The sequence below is a fragment of the Condylostylus longicornis genome, unplaced genomic scaffold (genome assembly GCF_029603195.1).
Source record: "Condylostylus longicornis isolate FDR11 unplaced genomic scaffold, ASM2960319v2 ptg000044l, whole genome shotgun sequence".
Lineage (NCBI taxonomy): Eukaryota > Metazoa > Arthropoda > Insecta > Diptera > Dolichopodidae > Condylostylus > Condylostylus longicornis.
In genome coordinates this window covers 2,547,627-2,568,114 of record NW_026578013.1, presented here as the reverse complement: position 1 = coordinate 2,568,114, position 20,488 = coordinate 2,547,627, and the positions used below count along the sequence as shown (strand labels likewise).

Sequence of the window (20,488 nt, the reverse complement as noted above, 5' to 3'; positions counted from 1 at the left end):
TTGTCGGAAGATGTTTAATAGATTAGTTGAAAAACAAAGATATAAAATTTACTATAATTGCATTGAATAGAACAATGCCGAAATACAATAATATGTAAAATAGATGTAAACTTTATTATTGACCAAACTAACGATCACATTAGATTTATAAAGAAATTATATTTCCTTCCATTTGAATAGATTCAAATCTCAAAACATCTAGAGCTTATAAACAATTTTCAGATTTCATTTTATTTTTTTGACGAAATGTCATGTTCTCTTAAGGACAATTAGTAAAAATTAAGAAAAAACAAGTAAAAATGTTTCAGTCAGTATAAACCGATTGAATTTTACCTTGCACCTTTCGTTGTTGCATGGCAATTACTCGAACCTGTGAAACCATTCTATATAAACTTCACGGATATATCTGACCTATAATTGGACACATAACTGCCAAGTTTCATGAATCTGACTTTATTATTTTTCCGAATATAAAAAATTTCCTTTTGGAGTTGTATGATAGCCACCTGAACCAGTGAAGCTATCCCATTAAAATTTTTAAAATATATGTAGAATATAATTGGTCACATATATTACAAATTTTATATTTATACCTTTATTTGTTCTTGAAATATTTAAAATAAAGTCCTTGAGTTGTATGGCAACTACCCGAACCCTTTGTCTGAATTAGTCTAATTACAATAGGGTTCACCTTTGGTACAAAGGTAACCCTATAAAAAGTAACACAGATAAAAATAATCTGAATTAAAAAATAAAAGTAAATGCAAATAAAAGTAACACAGATAGCGAAATAATCTGAATTAAATGAAGTCGAAAGATTTAAAACGACCTATATAAAATTTTAAGAATAAAGTAAAACTCAACAGTGAGGTTTAATCATGTACTGTAATTTCTTTTTTCCTTAAATGAATTAAATATAATTTTAAAAATTAGTATTAAACTAAAAAAATTCATACAGCTCATACGAATAATATGGTTGACTCCCAAAAAAAAACTTAAACATATTCTTTTTGTGAATGCGACTATTCGCGTATTTAAATTAGTAAAATGTTTGTAGCTTTTAATTTAATTGCTTCCACTTCAGTATAATTTTTTACAAATGCTTGAAATTTATTTAAGAGCTTATGCTTAAAATATGATGTGTAAAATATGATGCAAAATTAGCTTCCATTTTGATAAAATAAACTAAAATACATTTGTAGTCTTATCAAAACATCATTACCTTTTTTTCAAATTTAACTAATGTGTCCAATTTTAAAACGAATCTTCGGAATTTTAGGGTGGTAGTTATCCAGTCTCACCACCTCAATTATCAGTAACATGGGCTTCCAATTGTGATGTAAGTGAACCCGATAATAATTCAAAACAAATGCAAAATTTATTAAAACAACCACAAACGGAAAGAAGTAAGCGGTGAGTTTTTAGTAATAAAATTCGATTTGTTCATTTTAAATTATTTAAAGAAATTTGGAATATTTTATACATAATCTAAAAACTAAAATTAAATTTAAACAAAAATATAAGAATTACATTTAAAATAATGTACAACAAACCTAATTTATTAGTTCATCGGAAGAAAGATCAAATGAGTTATCACCGGATATAACAAGTCCAACAAACGCTTCTGGTAATTTCCATGTATTGTTAAAAATCTAATTTGAATTAATATAGAAATAAATTATGTATATTAGACGAACATAATTCAGACGAAGAAGGTGAAGAAGATTATTCATTATCAGTAAACGCCATCATGCAACGACGGGCAAGTATTCGTGTCGGACGACGAAAAAGTCATCGCGGTTCAAGACGAACATCTAGTCCAATGGATCATGTTTTTGAAACGGGCGGTCATTTAGGAGATAGAAGACGTTCAAGTGTATATACAACCAGCTCTGGAGAGTAAATTTAATTAAAATCAATAATTGATATTATTTGAAATTGAAATTAATCTCTTAACAGCACTGCAATTTCATTAGATGATGGAACAAATCAAGACTCAACACAAGAACAAATTTTTGAAAATATTCGTTTACATAAAGAAGTTATACAATCAGTAAAATATCAGCCATGGAGTATGAGAAGAAAATTAAAATTAGTAAGACAGGTGAGTTTCTATATCTACAAAATATATAATTTGCGAACATTATCAGGATTGCAATCAAAAACAACCGTCAATTATCGATAATAACTAAATTAAATTTAAAATTTTTATAAAATGAAATTTTAAAATAATTTTCTTATTATGTAAGTATGTATGTGTATACTCAGTAATTTTACTATAAAATTTGTTTTTTATAATTTTACACGAAACCTGCTTATCCTAAAAGCAATTTAATTTTTTTAATTTTTTTTACCAATCGTAAACATGACACCATTTCTCAATAAATGTTTCATTTAAGAAAATCAAAATTCATTTAAATGTAATTTGCAGGCTAAAACGTATATTGCTAGACACGAAGGAGCATTACAAGAACGATTTAATAAGTCAAGAAGTACTAAAGATTTATGGGCGCGATTTAAAATTGTAATGGCAGCGGTGAGTGTTTGTTGTTATTCTATTTTTGTTTTTCTTTTTTTTTATTTAACCCTCAAAATAATTTTTGGAATTTGGTAAATAAACAGTGATGGCTTTTATGTCCGAATATCGTATCAAACGCAATAAACACTGAAAAAAAAATTGATGTTATCTCAACATAAAAATTTTTTAATGTACTTTCTTCCTAATTATGTACGAAATCATAATTTATGTTGATGTTTGATAAACTTGATTTGTATAGTTACAACAATTATTCATGCTTCATTTTTAGTTAATGATAAAATATTAAATGATTAAACTCTAGATTTAGTCTCTAGAGTTTAGTTGCAAAATTTAAAATGTAAAAGCTAATTTCAATATTAGAAAAATATTATTTTTAATAAAATCCAATATTAAACGTTAATTTTCCAATAAAATCTCTTAAACGCATCTATACAGAGTCAAAGGAATGAGAAATAGACAATAGGATCAAATAAATTTCTAGACTTTCAGATAATGAACAGTAAATAAAAAATTTTTACAAATTAAGCTCAGTAAACTAAAATAATTACGTAGAAATTGTGCTATTAATAATAATTTGAAGAATATTTTTTTCAGTGTAAAATTTAAACAAATTGAACAATTTACTGAATTTTTTTTTTTGCATATTATTAATGTGTTGCAATATGTTTTGTAGCGATGGAAACATTGGAAAAGAGAAATGGCTAGCTTTTTTACAATTTTAATACCATGGGAATTAAGAATAAAAGAAATTGAATCACATTTTGGATCTGGAGTTGCATCTTATTTTACATTTTTACGTTGGCTTTTATGGGTTAATATAATGATAGCTATACCATTACTAGCATTTGTAATTATTCCAGAGGTAAGAAAATCTTCTCTTTGTTTTCAAATTTTGAATTCAAAATTGTCTTTTATAAAAATATTAAATTTATTTTCAAAACATTTTTAATTAAATTTATATTAATAATTATTTTGTTCATTTTAGAGTCTTGCAACTGATAATTCACTTGAAGATAATAGAAAACAAATGACACCTGGTGAAGCAAAAATTGCTGGAAATATTGTAACAATTTGGGAATTCGAAGGATATCTAAAATATTCACCTATATTTTATGGGTAGATTTTAAAAAATTTATTTTACTTTTTGCATTTGATGAAAGAGGCACAACTAATATGGCAAAATGTCATGAATTTAAATTAGCATTCATTAGCCATTTTTAAATATAAATTCACGAGACATGGAAACCATTTAATAAATTTTGTAATCCGATTCAATCTTTAACCAAGGCAAAGTCATTTTGGCTTATTTGGTTTAATATTTTTCAAAATTTAGTTAAATTTAAATGTGTAGTCGGAAACAAAGTCTTAAATTTCTTCCAGAATATTCGATTTTCGATATTTTTGATTACTCTGGGGTGTGATAAAAAAAAATAACGGAAAAGATAATTTAAAGAATGGTTTCTTTTTTTTTTGAATTTCAAATTTTTTTGTTTGAATGCGTAAACTTTTTCACATGATTCTTTTGTATTCTATTTTAATATATAAGAATAAATGTTTGTGTATTTTGCTTTCCTTAATTCTTCTGTTTTTTTTTATCACATTCATAAATTAAAATCGATAAATAAAATGAGAACGAAAAACTTTTTCAATTTCAAAACTTTCTCGTTTATATCCTTTTTTTTTTGTTTCTGTTATTTTTTTTTTGAATTATACGGTTTCCTTTTTGTTTTTTGTGTTTGTTTTTGTTCAAAATTTTCCTTAAATTTTGTGCCTTTTTTCATAAAGTTACAAAACTTCAATTCAATAAGACACTTTGTTTTAATAACCATTGCGAATGCAATATTCATTTTTATCTTTTTATCGTAATCACAAATGATTGAATTTTCTTCTTCCTTTTTTGTTGGAGCAATGCCATCTACTTATTGTATAAAACACACTTTAATAATGTGAAATATTATAATGACATAACAAAAAAAAATACTCATTTTATCAACAATTTGCATTATCAATTTTTAATCATCATCACGTTTTTCTTTCACCAAAAATTATGGAGTGGAATTCAAAATATTTAATATAATTTTTTTTTTGTAGTTATTACTCAAATTTTTCGGGAGCAAGTCGATGGGGTTATAATTTACCATTAGCATATTTTTTAACATCAGTTGCCGTTTATATATACAGTTTCGTAGCAACATTAAGAAAGTAAGTAATGTGAGATAGAAATTTTAATTTTTTGCTCTTTTAATTATTCAAAATTTACGAATGACAATAAAGTTTTGATACTTGTTTGGTTACGATAAACGCAATGTAAAATTTAATCATAATACAAAAGTAGGAGAACTGAGTGTTAAGTTATTAATTTTACATTTATGTTGAGGTCATCTACTCCATCTGCATATAATGATCACTGACGTCGATCGCAGATGGGAAACACATGCTGTCCACATACGGACGGTAAAAAAAATTTTGCTAAAGCACGACCTTAGGAAATTGGATGAGATCCTGGCGATCTCAATGCGCACGAACATTGTTTGCCTGACGGTAATATACACAGAACACTGGCCGTTGGGGAAACATTCGGCTATGCTAGGATTGCCCTTCAATATGACGATTCCCACAAAACGCCGGGAAATAGACAAGAAGAATACTATTTTGCACTAACTCTGAGAGCGTTCAGCTCTGGGCGGGGTCATTCTGATCACTTGTAGCGGAGCTGAACGAATTATCCAAGATTAGCATCGAAGATTTAGATAGATTCTTCAAGGAAATCGGGTGGCTTTTATAAGCCATCTGTACGCTCAATGACGGCCTGGTGATAACGGGATACTTTCTTCTTAATATTTTTTATAAAACGCATATCCTAAATACTTGAAATTTAATAGCGTTTTAATGATGGAACAATAGCAAGTTATAAACAAGCTCTGCACAAACATGTGGTATAAATATCACAACTTTTAGTAAAAGTCACTAATTTCTTCCATAATTCTATAATTATTTTTAGAAGCTTTTAAATTATATTTTTAACTCATATTCCGGAAACGTATACAAAATTCATTTGAAATTACTTCCAGTACTATATGCAAATTTTGATATGAACGTGAACATAATGTGAACATTATATGCTAACATACTCGGTATACATACTAATGTAACGATGTTAACAAAACTTTGTACATATGTGAATATGATCAACATATGCTATAATATTTTATCAATATTATATTAAAATTTGCATACATTGTATACATATTATAAATTCTAACTGTAAATGCAAATTATATAAACGTGAAATCACTATACTAAAGTTGCAAATAGGTAAAATCTAATCTAATATACATTGTCAATTTGTACTTAAGGAAAAACTCGTTATAAGGGGAAAGAATGAATGAAATATTCTGTATAGGAAGCGCAAAATACAAAATTCGAAAATAAATCAATAATTTTATGAGAGAGAAAAAAAGATACAAGATTCAGTGGAAATTGTTGAATAATTTTTGAATATTTCTTATTTCCATATACAAATTTGTTACAATATAGAAGAAGCCAGAAAGGATTAGGATAAAAAAATTAACTCGTTATTGAATTTATCACGTTCATATGGATTTCCTTTTTTTTTTGCAGTTTACATAAAGGAAATAATAAGCGAAAAATGTGCTTTGAATTGAAATTTTGTTTTGTTTTCTTGTAAAGATGAAATTTCTTACAAATTTGTATCGAATTTTTTAAAAATTATTTTGACAATATCAGTGTACAAATTATATTGATTGATATTTTTTCAAAATTTGTTGCAGCGAGTAATAGAATTTTGAAAAAAAAATAGAATGAATATCATATCGGCAAAATCGAATTAAGTTATTGGAAACCCCACCTTCAACGAAAATTTACAGAATAAAAGTGAGAAACATAAAAAGAACCCTCCTTGTCCTGAAATAGATTACTTGAATTAAATGAAATTGCTAGAGAACTGTATCCATGATATTATATAATCTCATTATTAAAAATATTTCACTATGCATTGTTGTGTACATACATGTATATAGATAAATTAATTAAAATAACCTATGAGTATCGCATCTTCGTATGAGTATTCAGTAAGCAATCTTGTTATTGGTGTATAATTTTAGTTAGAGATGTGCGACATTTTTTAGAACAATCCCGTGTAATAGCTGCCGGCTCATAGGTAGCATACGGCCAATTCAACTTCACATTGGAGCCCATTACTCTGCTTGCTAAAAAAAAATATTCGATTGCGACTTTTAAAATTTAAAAAACTCTTTTGAAAAAAACTTTAAGAACTCAATCATAGATTAAATAGAAATAGGTACATAAAATTCCATACAAATCTGTTATTTGCCAAAACAAAGCAATCAATAATGTCCGAAATTTGAAACAATAAGAAAACAAAAACTAAAATTTTGAGATAATTGCAAAAAACAGGTACACAAACACAAATTTAAAAGAATTTGTAAGATTTTTATGAATGTCAATAAAAATGTCAATTAATTGTTATATTTGAATATTTATACCCGTATACTAAGTTTGCCTTGCAGTTTGTAACGCTAAGAAATAATGGTCTGAGATATAGATTCAAGTGTATGTTTTTGATCAGCGTCGAATTCTGAGTCGATTAAGCTTTGTCTGTCCGTCCGTCCGTCACAACGGTAACTCAAAAACTAATTAAGATAATTTCACCAAAAAATTTTTATAAATGGTTAATTATAGTAAATGCCAGAACCCCATTTAAATTGCATATGATCGGCGTACTGCCATACAACTTCAAAATTTATTTGACTATATTTTAGAAACTATAAGAGCTTTGGTATTAAAATTTCACACAAGCGAATATATTAGTAGGACCAATGTGTTTACTTAAATTCGTTGAAATTGCTTAGCTTCTTCTGGTAGCTGCCATACCACTTCAATAGTAGTTTGGCCATATCTTAGAAAATATTGAAAACACAGTACTGAAATTTTGCATAAACTAATATGCTAATATGGCAACTTAAAGTCATAGTCAGTCCCATAGTCAGCTATTGCATATTTATTCGCACATAGGATAACAAATTCGTAGGGACATCACAGAGTTAAGACGGTCAACTCTATTTTTTCTCGTTTTAAATATAGTCCATACTCACATCGTCTCGAGTAGTCGTCTTGAATAGTCCATACTCATACTCACATAGTATACATATATTTGCTCATTACACACAAAAGTTGTCCGACTGTTTGCCGTATAATTTTCATTTTATTGCAAAAAAGAATTTGAAAATTAAAATTTGAAATGAGTGAAAAGTGAATTTACATAACGAGTTTTTAATTAGTTCGGTAAATATACTAATATTGCCAAATTTCTTCAATTTAATGCGTAATTACGCACTCACTTCCATACTACGCTATAACTTTTCAAAAGAATATACCAAATCAATATACCAAATTATTTTGTTATAAAAAACAATATTAAACTATTAAATCACTAGGTCCTCTTAATTAGATTTATAAAGAATCAATCAACTCAATGCAAAACTCAAAATAGCAAACTAAATGAAGAACTCTTCAATAAATTTAAGTTCCATTATATTCAAACTCTTACTTCAATTATTTTTTTTTTCAATTTTCTTTTTATAGAATGGCTGAAAACTCTCGTCTCTCAAAATTATCTTCAAAAGATGATGAATGCATTTTCTCATGGAAATTATTTACTGGATGGGATTTTATGATCGGTAAATCTTCCTTTAATACAGTTTTTAATTAAAATGTTTTCTTTAAAACTAAAAATTCAATATAAATGTCAATATATAGACAACATTTTCATTTTCAAGAATAATAACAATATTATATAAATATACCATTATGATTTCCTTTACAATTTATTATATTTTTTCCTATGATTATTTCTTTTATTTTTAAATTTTTTATTCAAACACCGTGAATTGATTTTTTCTAATAAAAAAGACGAAAAACATAAATAAAGGAAGAATTTAATTTTAGGTCATGCGGAAACTGCCCATAATAGAATTGCTTCCGTCGTTGTCGGATTTAAAGAAGCACTTTTAGAAGAAGCTGAAAAGAAAAAGGATAAACGGAAGTAAGCTTTTGATTTTTGTGTAATATATTATATATATAAAAGTATTATATATATAACACTTGTATATTTTCAATGTAAGAAATTTTCAATAAAAGAAAACCAAATAAAATTAGAAAAATAAAAATTTCAATCTGAATCTCTCTCTTTCTCTGTATATGGTTTTGGTTACTTTAACGTTGCAGTAAACCCTCCAATAATATCCTTTATAACCAATTTCATTTATTTATTTCATTCACTTTTTCATGCTTTCACAGTTGGCGTATTATTTTGCAAAGGATATTGATTAATATATTGGTAACAGCTTTACTAGCCGCATCCGGTTGGACTGTATATATCGCAGTAGATAGGTATATGTATTTAAATTTTTACATAACATTTATACGAAGTCTGGTGAATCAAAAGAATAATGAGAATATTTTTGATTTTCAATATTGAGTGATAAAAAATATTGTAAGGAAATTAAAAATTTAGTATTGCAACTTGAAAATTTCAGTTTATATACTACATGAAAATTATTAATGTTGCAATTATAACGAAACAGTAATTTGTAGTATATTTTAATACTAGGAACTACAATACAAAATATTTTACGAATTCTCATTATTTTTTAATTTTTTTCATTTTAGACTACGTAATCGTATCTTTATTTTAAATTTTTAAAGTTGAAACAACAATATTATTACTGCACAGAGAAGAAAGAAACAAATTGATTCTCATTATATTTCAATTTCCCTCATAAATATTTTTAGACAAGAAACTGCACTTCCTTATGATTCTTGGTTTCGTCGCAATGAAGTTAATATCATAATGACATTGTTATCATTCTTTCTTCCAATGATATTTGATGCTTTAGGTTTATTTGAAAATTGGCATCCCAGGCAACAACTTAGATTACAATTGGCAAGGTATTCGTTTACAATGATATAAACAACAAAAATTTTTTCTCAATATTTTTTTAATATATTTTTAGAATTATGATCCTCAATTTATTAAATTTATATTCCCTAATGTTTTCATTTATATATAAAATAACAAAAAAAGAAGCAAATCTACAACATTTTAAAGAACTCTTTGCAAATGCAACAAAAAGAAAAGAAGATTTATTAAAGATTATAGCAAAATTTAAACAAAAAAATATTGAAAATTTATCAACAACAATAGCAAATACATTTGATTTAACTACAACAGAAATATCAGCATTTACTGATAATTTAACCAGTAATATAATATCAACAATATTCCCATCAACAACATTACAAACGGAATCACCTAATTCAGCTTTACAAACAACAACAGTATCATTAGGTGTATTTAATTCAACATATTGCTATGAAGTTTGCTCAAATCCAAAAAATAATGGAAGCGGAATAATAGCGACAACATTTTTATTATTAAATTTAACAACAACAATGTTACCACATATTGTAACAACACCACTTATTACCACAACAACAACAACAACTACTACTACTGAACCACCAACAACAACGACTACAACTATTGAAACGACTACACCAACAACAACACCAACTACAACAACAGAACCGACAACTACAACAGAAATGACAACTACAACAGTGCCTACAACTACAACATTCGTAATACCAAATTATGATGAAAATGATCCGAAAAAAACAAATGATTCTGATAATTATTTTCAATATTATGATTATTTTGATAATTTAGAAGAAGAAGATAAAAAAATACCATTTGATACTAGTTTAAAAGATTCGAAAATTAAATATAAGAAGAGAAGAAAACGTCAACTTTTAAGTGAATTCGGTTATGATTTTAATAGCAGTGACATAACTACAACTAGTGAAACATCACCATTAACTACAATGTATGAAACAATCGAAAATGAAACATTGACGTAAGTATTTACAAACTGACGTAAGTATTGACTTAAAAAACGATTTATTCATCACAGTTATTATTTGCGCTTTAAACAACGTGTAGCCGTAACATTTAAATATTGAGCTCAATATGAAATTATTCTAAAATTTAATACATTACACCGCCGTTATAATGAATATAATATTTATTATAAATGCAATTAACATAAATTCCATTTAATTTTCTTTTAGGTCAACATTATTTCCCTTTGGAATAAATTTCACAGATGCTTTATTCCAATTATCAAATCAAGAAAATGAAAATTCTACTGCAACATCAACAACTATATCAAATTCTAATAATAATTCTCTTACAACAGATGACATTTACGATTCATTAACATTTAATGAACTTTTTGATGTTGAAAATAATAATATTAATTCAAGTACACTCTTTTATACAACATTATCAAATCTACAAATTAGTGATAATACAACTTTTGCAACATTTACCAATAAAATAAAAAATGATAGTAAAGAATTTGATGATTATGATGATAATGATGAAGATGATGAAACTACTTCAAGTACCATAAATGATTTATTAGATAATAATACAACATCAGCAACAACAACAACAGTATCAGCGAAAACAACAAAAATAACAACAATATTACCAGATTATGATAATAAAAATGAAATCTACACAATTCACGATGATCATATAATTATGGATTTTAGTGATTATTTAAATTGTACTATTAAAATAATTTGTATACCAATTGATGAATATCATCCATTACCACCAATTGAAACAAGAAATGATTCAATACGAGTTGATCGAAAAAAGAAAAAATATTTAATTCCAGATACTTTAGAATTTTATCAATATCAATTGAAAAATGTTACAAAAACTTTATTAGTAATTCGAAAAGATTTAACATCAATGTGTTGGGAGACTTCTTTAGGTCAAGAATTGGTTAAAGTTATTGTTTTTGATGCTGTAAGTTTAATTGTTATCGAAATTTAGAATTATTTAAATATTAGAGAATTATGTAAGCAAACTAATTCTTAACACTATATTTCTCATTGTTCATTGCTGTCTATTTTCGTGGAATTTTTTAGAATTCTTGGTGCAAAATAAAATGAACGCATAGTCTTAGCAATTTATCATATATACAGATATTTCAAATTCTCATGAAATTTTGTTTTTAAATTATTAAACTATAATTAAAATACAATACTGCTGAATAATAATCCAGACCACTTTAGAAACAAAATTATTTATTATATAATTAGATTATTATCTAAAAGTTTGAACTGTCTTACCACATTTATGATTTTGTAATTTTATTTTAAGACAACACGTTAATTACATACTCATAATTCCAACTGATTGAATTTCATTCTATATTTCGGAACTTAGCAAAGGGAAACTTTTTAGTTGTTCTCGTAAAATAAAATTGTTATATTTTTGAAAACAATATAATACTTTAGGAAAAAATTAAGTTTTTTTCTTTCCATTATGTTCCAAATATTTTGTTTCAAAAAATCTTCAATTCCCTAAGGTCCTTATCAAATAAATAAAAAATAAAAACGTGCATAGTAACATGTAAAATGATAAAGTTTTATGATTATAATAAATTTAATTTGTATATGAGAAATACAAAATTAACAAGTTTTTATTTTGTTATACAAAACTTTACTGTTTAGAAGTTTAAATACCTTCGAGTTCTAATTATTTCCAAATGTAATTTTATTTTTATACTGAAGGCCACTTTGAAAATGAATTAAAATTTTTTCCAAACCACTTTAAATAGCGTATAGAAAAATTTTATTAATAATTTTATTAAATAATATTTTATAATTTTATTTAAAAATTAATGAACAACTTATAAAATATATTTTGGTAAAACAAAGTTTTCCGAGAAAAAAAAAATAATTTCTTTAAGAAAATTATTTAAAATTAATGTTAAATTTAGTTTCATACTTATGCTTTCTAATTTTCCCATATATTTTTAAACTTACATAAACTTCCATAATTATTAATTTTTGTGCATGTAGTTCTGTATTTGGAAGCAAAATCATATAAATTGAATTTGCTCTGACTGTAATTTACAATTCGAAATTTCTATATTTGTTCATAGACCCTAGTTAATTGCAAAGTTACGGACAATAGTACAAAACAAACTTGAGTCACTAAGCCAGAATTATGAATTTTTTGAAAATTTTTTTAAATTTAAGTTCTATATAGTATTTTACCAGTATATACTGTCCAGATTAAGTCCATGGAATTCTCTTAGTTCGAAAGCTATAATATATTCAACTTGAAATATTACGTGCGATACATGCTCACTTTCTGATACTTAACCTGCGTTACATACTCACTGTGTGAAAACCGACTTTTTTCTTATTACTTGAAGTATTTTTTTTTGCGAAGGACAGTTTTTCATTAAAACCAAAGGATCAGTTAATTTATGATCGATAATGTAGTTACTTACGATTATAATATTAATAGTGAATATTGATTGAAACTCTAGATCCATAATTTGGAATTACTTTATTTAGTTATAAAAATTTACAACTTTCATGTTAATCTCCTTAAAAAAGAATTCTGTAAAACAGAAAATTTTCTTTTCAATCACAATCAACAAAACACTAAAAATGAAAGCATTAGTTTATCATATTTGATAAGAATCAAAAATATCATACAAAACTTTTGACTCTTTAGCTTTGAAAAATCAAAGCATAAATCTTACACAATCCAAAAACAACTGCTATGTATATGAGACGTCTGCCAGTTAAGCTTCTAATAATATTAACCTATATCCCCTACATATGTAATGTCTATCAAATAAAATTCTTCGATTCTTATAAATCTCAATTCGATATATCGGATCACGCACATTTTTATAACATTTAAATAGATTTTATACTATACAAAGTATTCCATATTAAAATTTGTCGATTGCAAAGTGCACTGTAATAGCTTATTACATTTTTATGACAAACTAAAATAATTAAATCATAAAAATTGTTGAAACTACGATAGATTCGTCACCTGTTTAGTGAACTCAATGACGTGAGGAACTATAGTCCATGGTTACCTATGATATCATGCACCAGTCTTATACTCCTCAAATAATTTTTAGCAATATTTTCATTTTATTTTGTCATTTCGAAACATTTGGAAATTTGGGAGATAAGTCTATCTGGTTGTGACACAATGAAAACTACGAAAATTATCACTTATTTCTGTTAAGAGATAAGTGCCGAAAAATGATATTACCAGATTTTGGTGAATAAAGATACTTAAAGCTTAAAAAAATTAATTGATTCTAAATTATTTAAATTTTATTTTTAAATTTTAGAATCTCGGTAATTTTAAAGTATAGACCGTTCTCTCATTGTATTATCCAAATACCGTTCTTCTTATTCTTTTCACATTTTCGGAATACTCTGTTATATTTACATGTTTCTTTTTATCTGAATTATTTTTCATATCCTTTTTATATAAAATTTTATATATTATGCATTCTATTACAGCTTATGTCAATTGCTGCTCCATTATGTATTGACTTTTTAAGAGCATTATTTGTTCGGTATATGAATGATCATTGGTGTTGGGATATGGAAAAGACATTCCCTCAGGTATGACAATTTGTAATAAGATTTTTTTTTAAGTCCCTCAGCTCATTTTTATTTTCCTCTTTATTCTTCCTTATTTTCTTTTTATTTTTTTTTGTAATAAGGCCTACATGGCATAATTTTTTTCCTTAAATTTACTGGTTTTGTCTTTGATTGAAAATATTCGTTGCTCATAATTTTTATTTTTGCATTTTTTTTTCTTTTGTCTTATAAGAAAAAATCCTTAAAGGCTTTTATGATTTGCTTTGTTATTTACTTACATATTATTTTGATCCTTCAACATTTCTTTAAAGATTTGTATATGTAGTAGTGTAGAACTGAAAAATAACGTTCATATTTTTATATGTTATCCTTTTAACAATGTTATATAATTTTAATAATGTAAAAATATACACGAGCGTATTTAATTTATTGTGGTCTTCTTGCTTGTTTTTTCGTTTTATAAAAAGTATGGTGATTTTAAGATTGCTGAAAGTATTCTAAATTTAGTATATAATCAAGGACAAGTATGGATGGGAATATTTTTTTCGCCAGGACTTGTTATCATAAATTTAGTTAAATTAATCATATTAATGTATTTAAGATCATGGATTGTATTAACTTGCAACGTACCGCATGAAGTCGTATTTAAGTAAGTAAATAAAATATGTTTTTTATTTTACGTTTAATTGAAGGTTAATAATTACGATTTATAAATTTAATACGAAGCAATTCAAGATCTTATCCAAAAGGGCAGAGATCGACTAAAAATTTTGAAAAGAATCCAAAGACAGGATGCTGTAAATTGGATACAAGACAGCGCCTTGGGAAAAAACGTACTAGTTATTTTAAAAATTGAGGAAAAAATTCTAAATTATAGTTAAGGAAAAACTGAATTTTTGAAAAATTCTTAAAATCTATTCGTTTGCACGGCGAATTTTAATGCAAGATTTAAAAATAATTCAAATGGATTGCCATTTTGTATTGTTCCTTACGATCGGTAAAGTGAATTATCAATTTAAATTGACATAAAAATTTAATATTTTCATCAATTGCTTCATTGAGACAATCCTTGTTATGATTTTATTAAAATAGTATGATTGAATTTTCCATAGAATTAATTATGGTGATCATAAGCGATAGCATATTCTAAGTATAATTTTGCGTGAATTCAATTTATGAGTAAAACACTAACGCGACATTGATTTCGCTATATACACTTAAAATAATTTTTAACTAATTCTTCTATTTTCTTCTTCACTTACAGAGCATCAAAATCTAATAATTTTTATCTAACCCTATTGTTAACAATGTTATTCCTTTGTGTATTACCCGTTGGATATGCGATTGTATGGTTAAGACCATCATGGCATTGTGGACCATTTTCAGATTATAACAGAATTTCAGAATTTTTTACAAATACAACACGAAATGCATTACCAGAGTAAGTGATAAAATAAAATACAAAAGAAAAGAAAAAATTAAAACATAAAATTTTAAGATTATCCTTTTTATGTATTTAAGTAAAGTGCATAGTACTTGCTTAAAGAAAATTCCAGATCTACTGAATGAAAAAGTTTTCTTTCAAGCAAAAAAAACATAATTTTTTATAATTTACAGTTCATTTCATAAACCACTGGAATATATGACTTCTTCAAGTACTGTTATACCACTTCTCCTACTCTTAATTTTAATAATTTACTATTTGGTGTCATTAACTGGTGCTTTAAGAGAAGCAAATCAAGATTTAAGAACGCAATTACAAAAAGAGAGAATGGAAGAAAGAAAGAAAATATTTAAAGTTGAAGATGAGAAACCAGCAGAAAATACTGTTGCTTCAATAACCGCACGCTGGCGTAAAGTATTAGATACAGCAGCTTCACCAGTAACCCCAACACCTACCCAACAGAATCAATCACAAGATCCTGAAGATGCTAAAATACAAGCTAGAAAAGGTAAATTTATAATATGTCCTAAAAAATAAATTTTTTTAGTTTTTTTAAAACTAGGATGGGTTCATTATTATGACTTGTTTTTTGTAGATTTACTGTCCAGAATTATGAAAAAAGCTCTTAGAAAAAGTTCAATTACATCTGAAGATGAAAGTTTACCACATTATAATGAAGATGATGAAACAGATAATGAACATCATGAAAATTTGCCACATGATGAAGAACATAAGAAGCGTTCGAAATCCAGATTTCCTGGAATTGGAGGTCGAAAAGCACGAAAACCTTCTATTATTGATATTGTTGCTCTAGCGAAAAAAGAAGCATCAAAAGAAGATCATCCAAAAAATCGTTTTAAAGTTAATCGTAATGTAGTAGATGCACCAATGGGAAAAACCGAACCTCCAATCGATGAAAATGACCCTGATGATAATTCAAGAATTGTATCAGAACGAAGAAAAAGTTTATTAAAGCGGCAACATAAGCTTGGTGAAGATGATGAAAATGGTGGGGATTCTAGCTTCGAAGTTGTAAACGAAAAAGGTAAAAAAACGGAACCAAACGTTTTCAAATTTGACAGTAAATCAGTTTCATCGCAAGGAAAACCGGCAGCAAAAAAACCCCAGCAAAATACATTACTTCAAGCTATATTAGCTCAAGCTAGAGCACAAAAAGCTCTCGAACAACAGCAAGAGCAACAATCAGAGCATAAACAACCAGAAAAATCACCTTTACCACAAATGAAACATGATAAATCTTCACATGAAACACATCATCAACCGAAAGCTCCACCACCTACAAAGGCTCCAGCTAAAAATCCTTTGTTACAAGCACTATTGGCCAAAGCTCGCGAAGAAAAACGTCTTGAAGCTGAGCAACAACAAAAAGAGGAACAGGAAAAGCAAACTTTAGAACAAAATCAACAGCAAGAAAAACCTCATCATAAAGATGTTGTTGATAAACCAAAACAAGACAAATCATCAAATGCATCAAAGCCTCATCATGCTAAACATCACAGTGAAACAAAAACTCAACAACAGCCCACAAGTTCTGAACCTAAACAAGAAAAGCCCACTGCCAGTTCAACTGCTCCAGCACCCGTTGAAAAGCATCACTCAACTGGTTTAGCTGCAATGTCAAAAAGTGGACGTAAAAGAATTGGTTCATTTTTGGCCTTAGTTAAAGAAGCAGTTAACAAAAAAAGTGACGGTAGCGATGAAAGTCAGTGTAATACACCAGAATCTCCATCAGCTCCTCAAGCTCCAAGTGCTAAAGGTGTTAATATAATACCAGAAAAATCTATTAAATCTCCTTCCACTACTTCTGCATCAAAACCTACAACTACTACACAACAGAAATCAATTTCTTCATCCAAACAAAGTTTGGAGAGCACTTCAGTAGCTCCAACAAGTTCCACAAGTAAAGACAAAGGTACAATTACAAAAAAAGAAAAACCATTATCCAAAACTGATTCTGAGTCTTCAACATTACCAAAACGACAAGATTCTCAAACATCGATACCAGTTATTACAATTAGTAAAACTGGTAGTGATGAATGCATTTTAGAATGCAGTGATAAGGATCCCGTTATTAAATAAATTAAAATTATTAAATAATATTTTTTAAATTTATAATTATATAAAATAATTTTAAAAATGAGTTTTTTAGTATTATAGCTATTAAAGCGCAAAATAATAATTGTACTTTTTAAGATATAATAATAATTAATTAAATTATTAATTTACTTGAATTAATTTTTCATTTAAACCTACAAAAAAACGAGCAGCTATTTCTGGAATTAAATATTTTAAATGCTCCTACTACAACTCGATTAAATTTTGTCTAAAAATTGTAACAAATACCGCAGACGACTCTTTAAAGTAGCTTCAAACTCAGTACTCAAAGAAAAGTTAATAACCCTTCATAAAGTTGCAAGGGATAAATACATACTATATTTGAATTTAGAATGCGAACAAGAATTTCTAAATATCTCCAATATTGTGATACTTGGTACTAGTACTTAAATTTTATTATAGTTTATACCCAAAATTATAATTATTAAAAATATATTTATAATAATAAATTTTAAAAATAAATTTAATAAGACTATTTAGCATGAATATAGGCGTAATCACCTATTTAGTACTTTTTCCTCCATAACAGTACTTTACAAAAAAATATTTCTTATACATAAAATCACTTTCAAATTTTTAGCATAATTTTTTTGTTAAATCTGTAGCTCAAAATTTATCAAAGACGTAAACCAAATGTTAAATAAAAATATTTACAAAAAGTAAACAAGAAAAAATTAAATTGTTCTAAATATTTTGTTTCAATTACAAAAAAGTTCCACTACACTTCTGCCACCAACATCACCAATTTTGTACTACTTTTGCTTTCATGTATCACATTATCAAAGTTTCATGTATCATATTATAATGGTTTGTGTCTGAAATAAATTTTGAAGTTTTTTTGTACACATTTGACGAAATGAAATTAACAAAATAAATAAAGTCTAAAATAACTTTTGTAGCAACACTAATGAAAATTTCCAATTTTTAAAAGTAAGTTTATAGACTACGAATTACAGAAATCTAATTTTAAAGGTTTCTCAAATTTAGTGTTAATATGCATAAAAATGCATTATATTTGAACTTCAAATTAAAAAATTCATATATGGGCTTGAAACAACATAAATATGAAGCAAAATTTCTGTGTGACAACTCAAAACTTTTCTATCATGCATATGTATATAAAAGATCTTTAGAAATTTTGTTATTAATATTAAGCGGATTTTAAAATATTAAGTCGGTTCTAAAAGCATAGGTAACGATAATCATAAAGAATAACAAAGGAAGTACTATGAAATACTATTGAATTCACGTTTGTAGACTGCGAGAGATCTTACTATAGTTAATAACTGCAATAGAACTACTAAAGCAGCGCTGCCAACAAAAACTCTATAATGTCAAATTTATATTCTTTACTAATTGAGGTTATTATGGCTGGAAAACAGAAATAAATTTTAAGCTGTGTCGTTTTGGCAGAAGATCTTTTACAGTTCCACCAACAAAAACGGGATACATTTTGGGATGCAGGAAGCTATAAAAACATGTTGCCTTTGCAAATTTTTCTTATAACTGCAAACGCAAATTCATGAATGTGTAATGGAAAATATATTTAATTGAAAACAATAGAGTAAGTTAAAGACAATGAAAGCAATAGAAATACGATCGCGCATCCCAGTTAGATTTTTGAGTTTAGGTTCAGTGCTTTCGATATTTTCAAAGTGACTTGAAAGTTTTTTCATGTTTAAAACATATTTATTCTGAGTAACTTTTACTTTTCTATTAATTTAATTCAAATTAATTTTATTCTATCACAATTACTTCTTCAACATATGGACCAACATAGTACAAGAAATGAGTAACTTTAAATCGAAGGAACAATATATGGAAGCTATTATTTTCATGATTCAATTTCTTACGGAGCAAACTGAATTCTAAAAAATAAAAAGAACCAAAATAACAATTCAGAAAAAGGAAGATTAAGAACCAAAAAAATTGCTTTAATTTTGTAATATTTTGTGTTATGTGTTCTTTAAAAAAATTTTTAAAAGTAGAACGAACTGCTATCAATATTTGATTATTTTATCAATCTATAATTTTAACCCTGATGACCTTAAAGAACACATACTTTTACTTTTGATACATAATGTTCTTCACATAGTACTTGATATTTTTCATGTAAATAGCAAATTCAAATATAAATTTAGAATTTTGTAATAAAAAAGAAATTATCATTCTTAAGAATTCAAGTAAAATAGAATTAGAAAAAAAAAGTACCTAAGTTAAAAACGTTTTGTTAATACGCGTTTCTTTTTTTTTATAAAAATTGAAATTTTTTGTAATAGAAACGAAAATTTTATTGCTGTCACATTTTTAAAATAAAAAATATTCGAAATGTATAAAAAATTATCGGTTTTAAATCATTTAATTAGAAGAGTTTCTAAAAATTTAATTGAATCTTTCAGATCATATACTTTGAATAAATTTATGTGAAAAACAGAAAATCCTTCGAATCATGACCAATTTAAACATTTTACTTCTATAAGTGCTGTAGTAATTTAAAAAAAATATTTTAGAAAATTTATAATTGTTAATGGGAAATTTATCTACAGCGATTTCTTACAGCGATTTTTTTTTACCAAAATTTTCTTTAAAAATATTTTTTATATTTAAACTATATTTAGTTATTAGGATCTCTATACATCAAAATTGCAGTGACACTCCAATAATACACAATTCATATATTTACGAGTTACGACTTGTAATTGCTGAACTATGCGTATCATTCCAATATAGCTGTAATTTAAAAATCACCGAATGTTATCAGAGAATCTATATAATACTAAAATTCATGAAACAAATCGTTGCCACTGCCAAATATTGCA

The 20,488-nt window shown here is 26.4% G+C and overlaps 1 protein-coding gene across 1 annotated transcript in view; it reads left to right on the top strand.

The window, feature by feature from the left end:
- The window catches only part of LOC129610384 (transmembrane channel-like protein), a 49,694-nt gene extending 32,061 nt beyond the window's left edge, over window positions 1–17,633 (top strand). Inside the window, exons 5-24 of the mRNA XM_055522951.1 lie at window positions 1,698–1,899; window positions 1,960–2,104; window positions 2,432–2,536; window positions 3,213–3,401; window positions 3,525–3,655; window positions 4,631–4,741; window positions 8,165–8,259; window positions 8,528–8,624; window positions 8,879–8,971; window positions 9,374–9,529; window positions 9,595–9,703; window positions 9,903–9,919; window positions 9,988–10,222; window positions 10,373–10,497; window positions 10,712–11,462; window positions 14,006–14,110; window positions 14,557–14,738; window positions 15,354–15,530; window positions 15,707–16,041; window positions 16,129–17,633. Coding sequence (XP_055378926.1) covers window positions 1,698–1,899; window positions 1,960–2,104; window positions 2,432–2,536; window positions 3,213–3,401; window positions 3,525–3,655; window positions 4,631–4,741; window positions 8,165–8,259; window positions 8,528–8,624; window positions 8,879–8,971; window positions 9,374–9,529; window positions 9,595–9,703; window positions 9,903–9,919; window positions 9,988–10,222; window positions 10,373–10,497; window positions 10,712–11,462; window positions 14,006–14,110; window positions 14,557–14,738; window positions 15,354–15,530; window positions 15,707–16,041; window positions 16,129–17,633 — 4,865 coding nt within the window. The remainder of the gene's footprint in view (window positions 1–1,697; window positions 1,900–1,959; window positions 2,105–2,431; window positions 2,537–3,212; window positions 3,402–3,524; window positions 3,656–4,630; window positions 4,742–8,164; window positions 8,260–8,527; window positions 8,625–8,878; window positions 8,972–9,373; window positions 9,530–9,594; window positions 9,704–9,902; window positions 9,920–9,987; window positions 10,223–10,372; window positions 10,498–10,711; window positions 11,463–14,005; window positions 14,111–14,556; window positions 14,739–15,353; window positions 15,531–15,706; window positions 16,042–16,128) is intronic.
- Window positions 17,634–20,488: the final 2,855 nt, after the last annotated feature.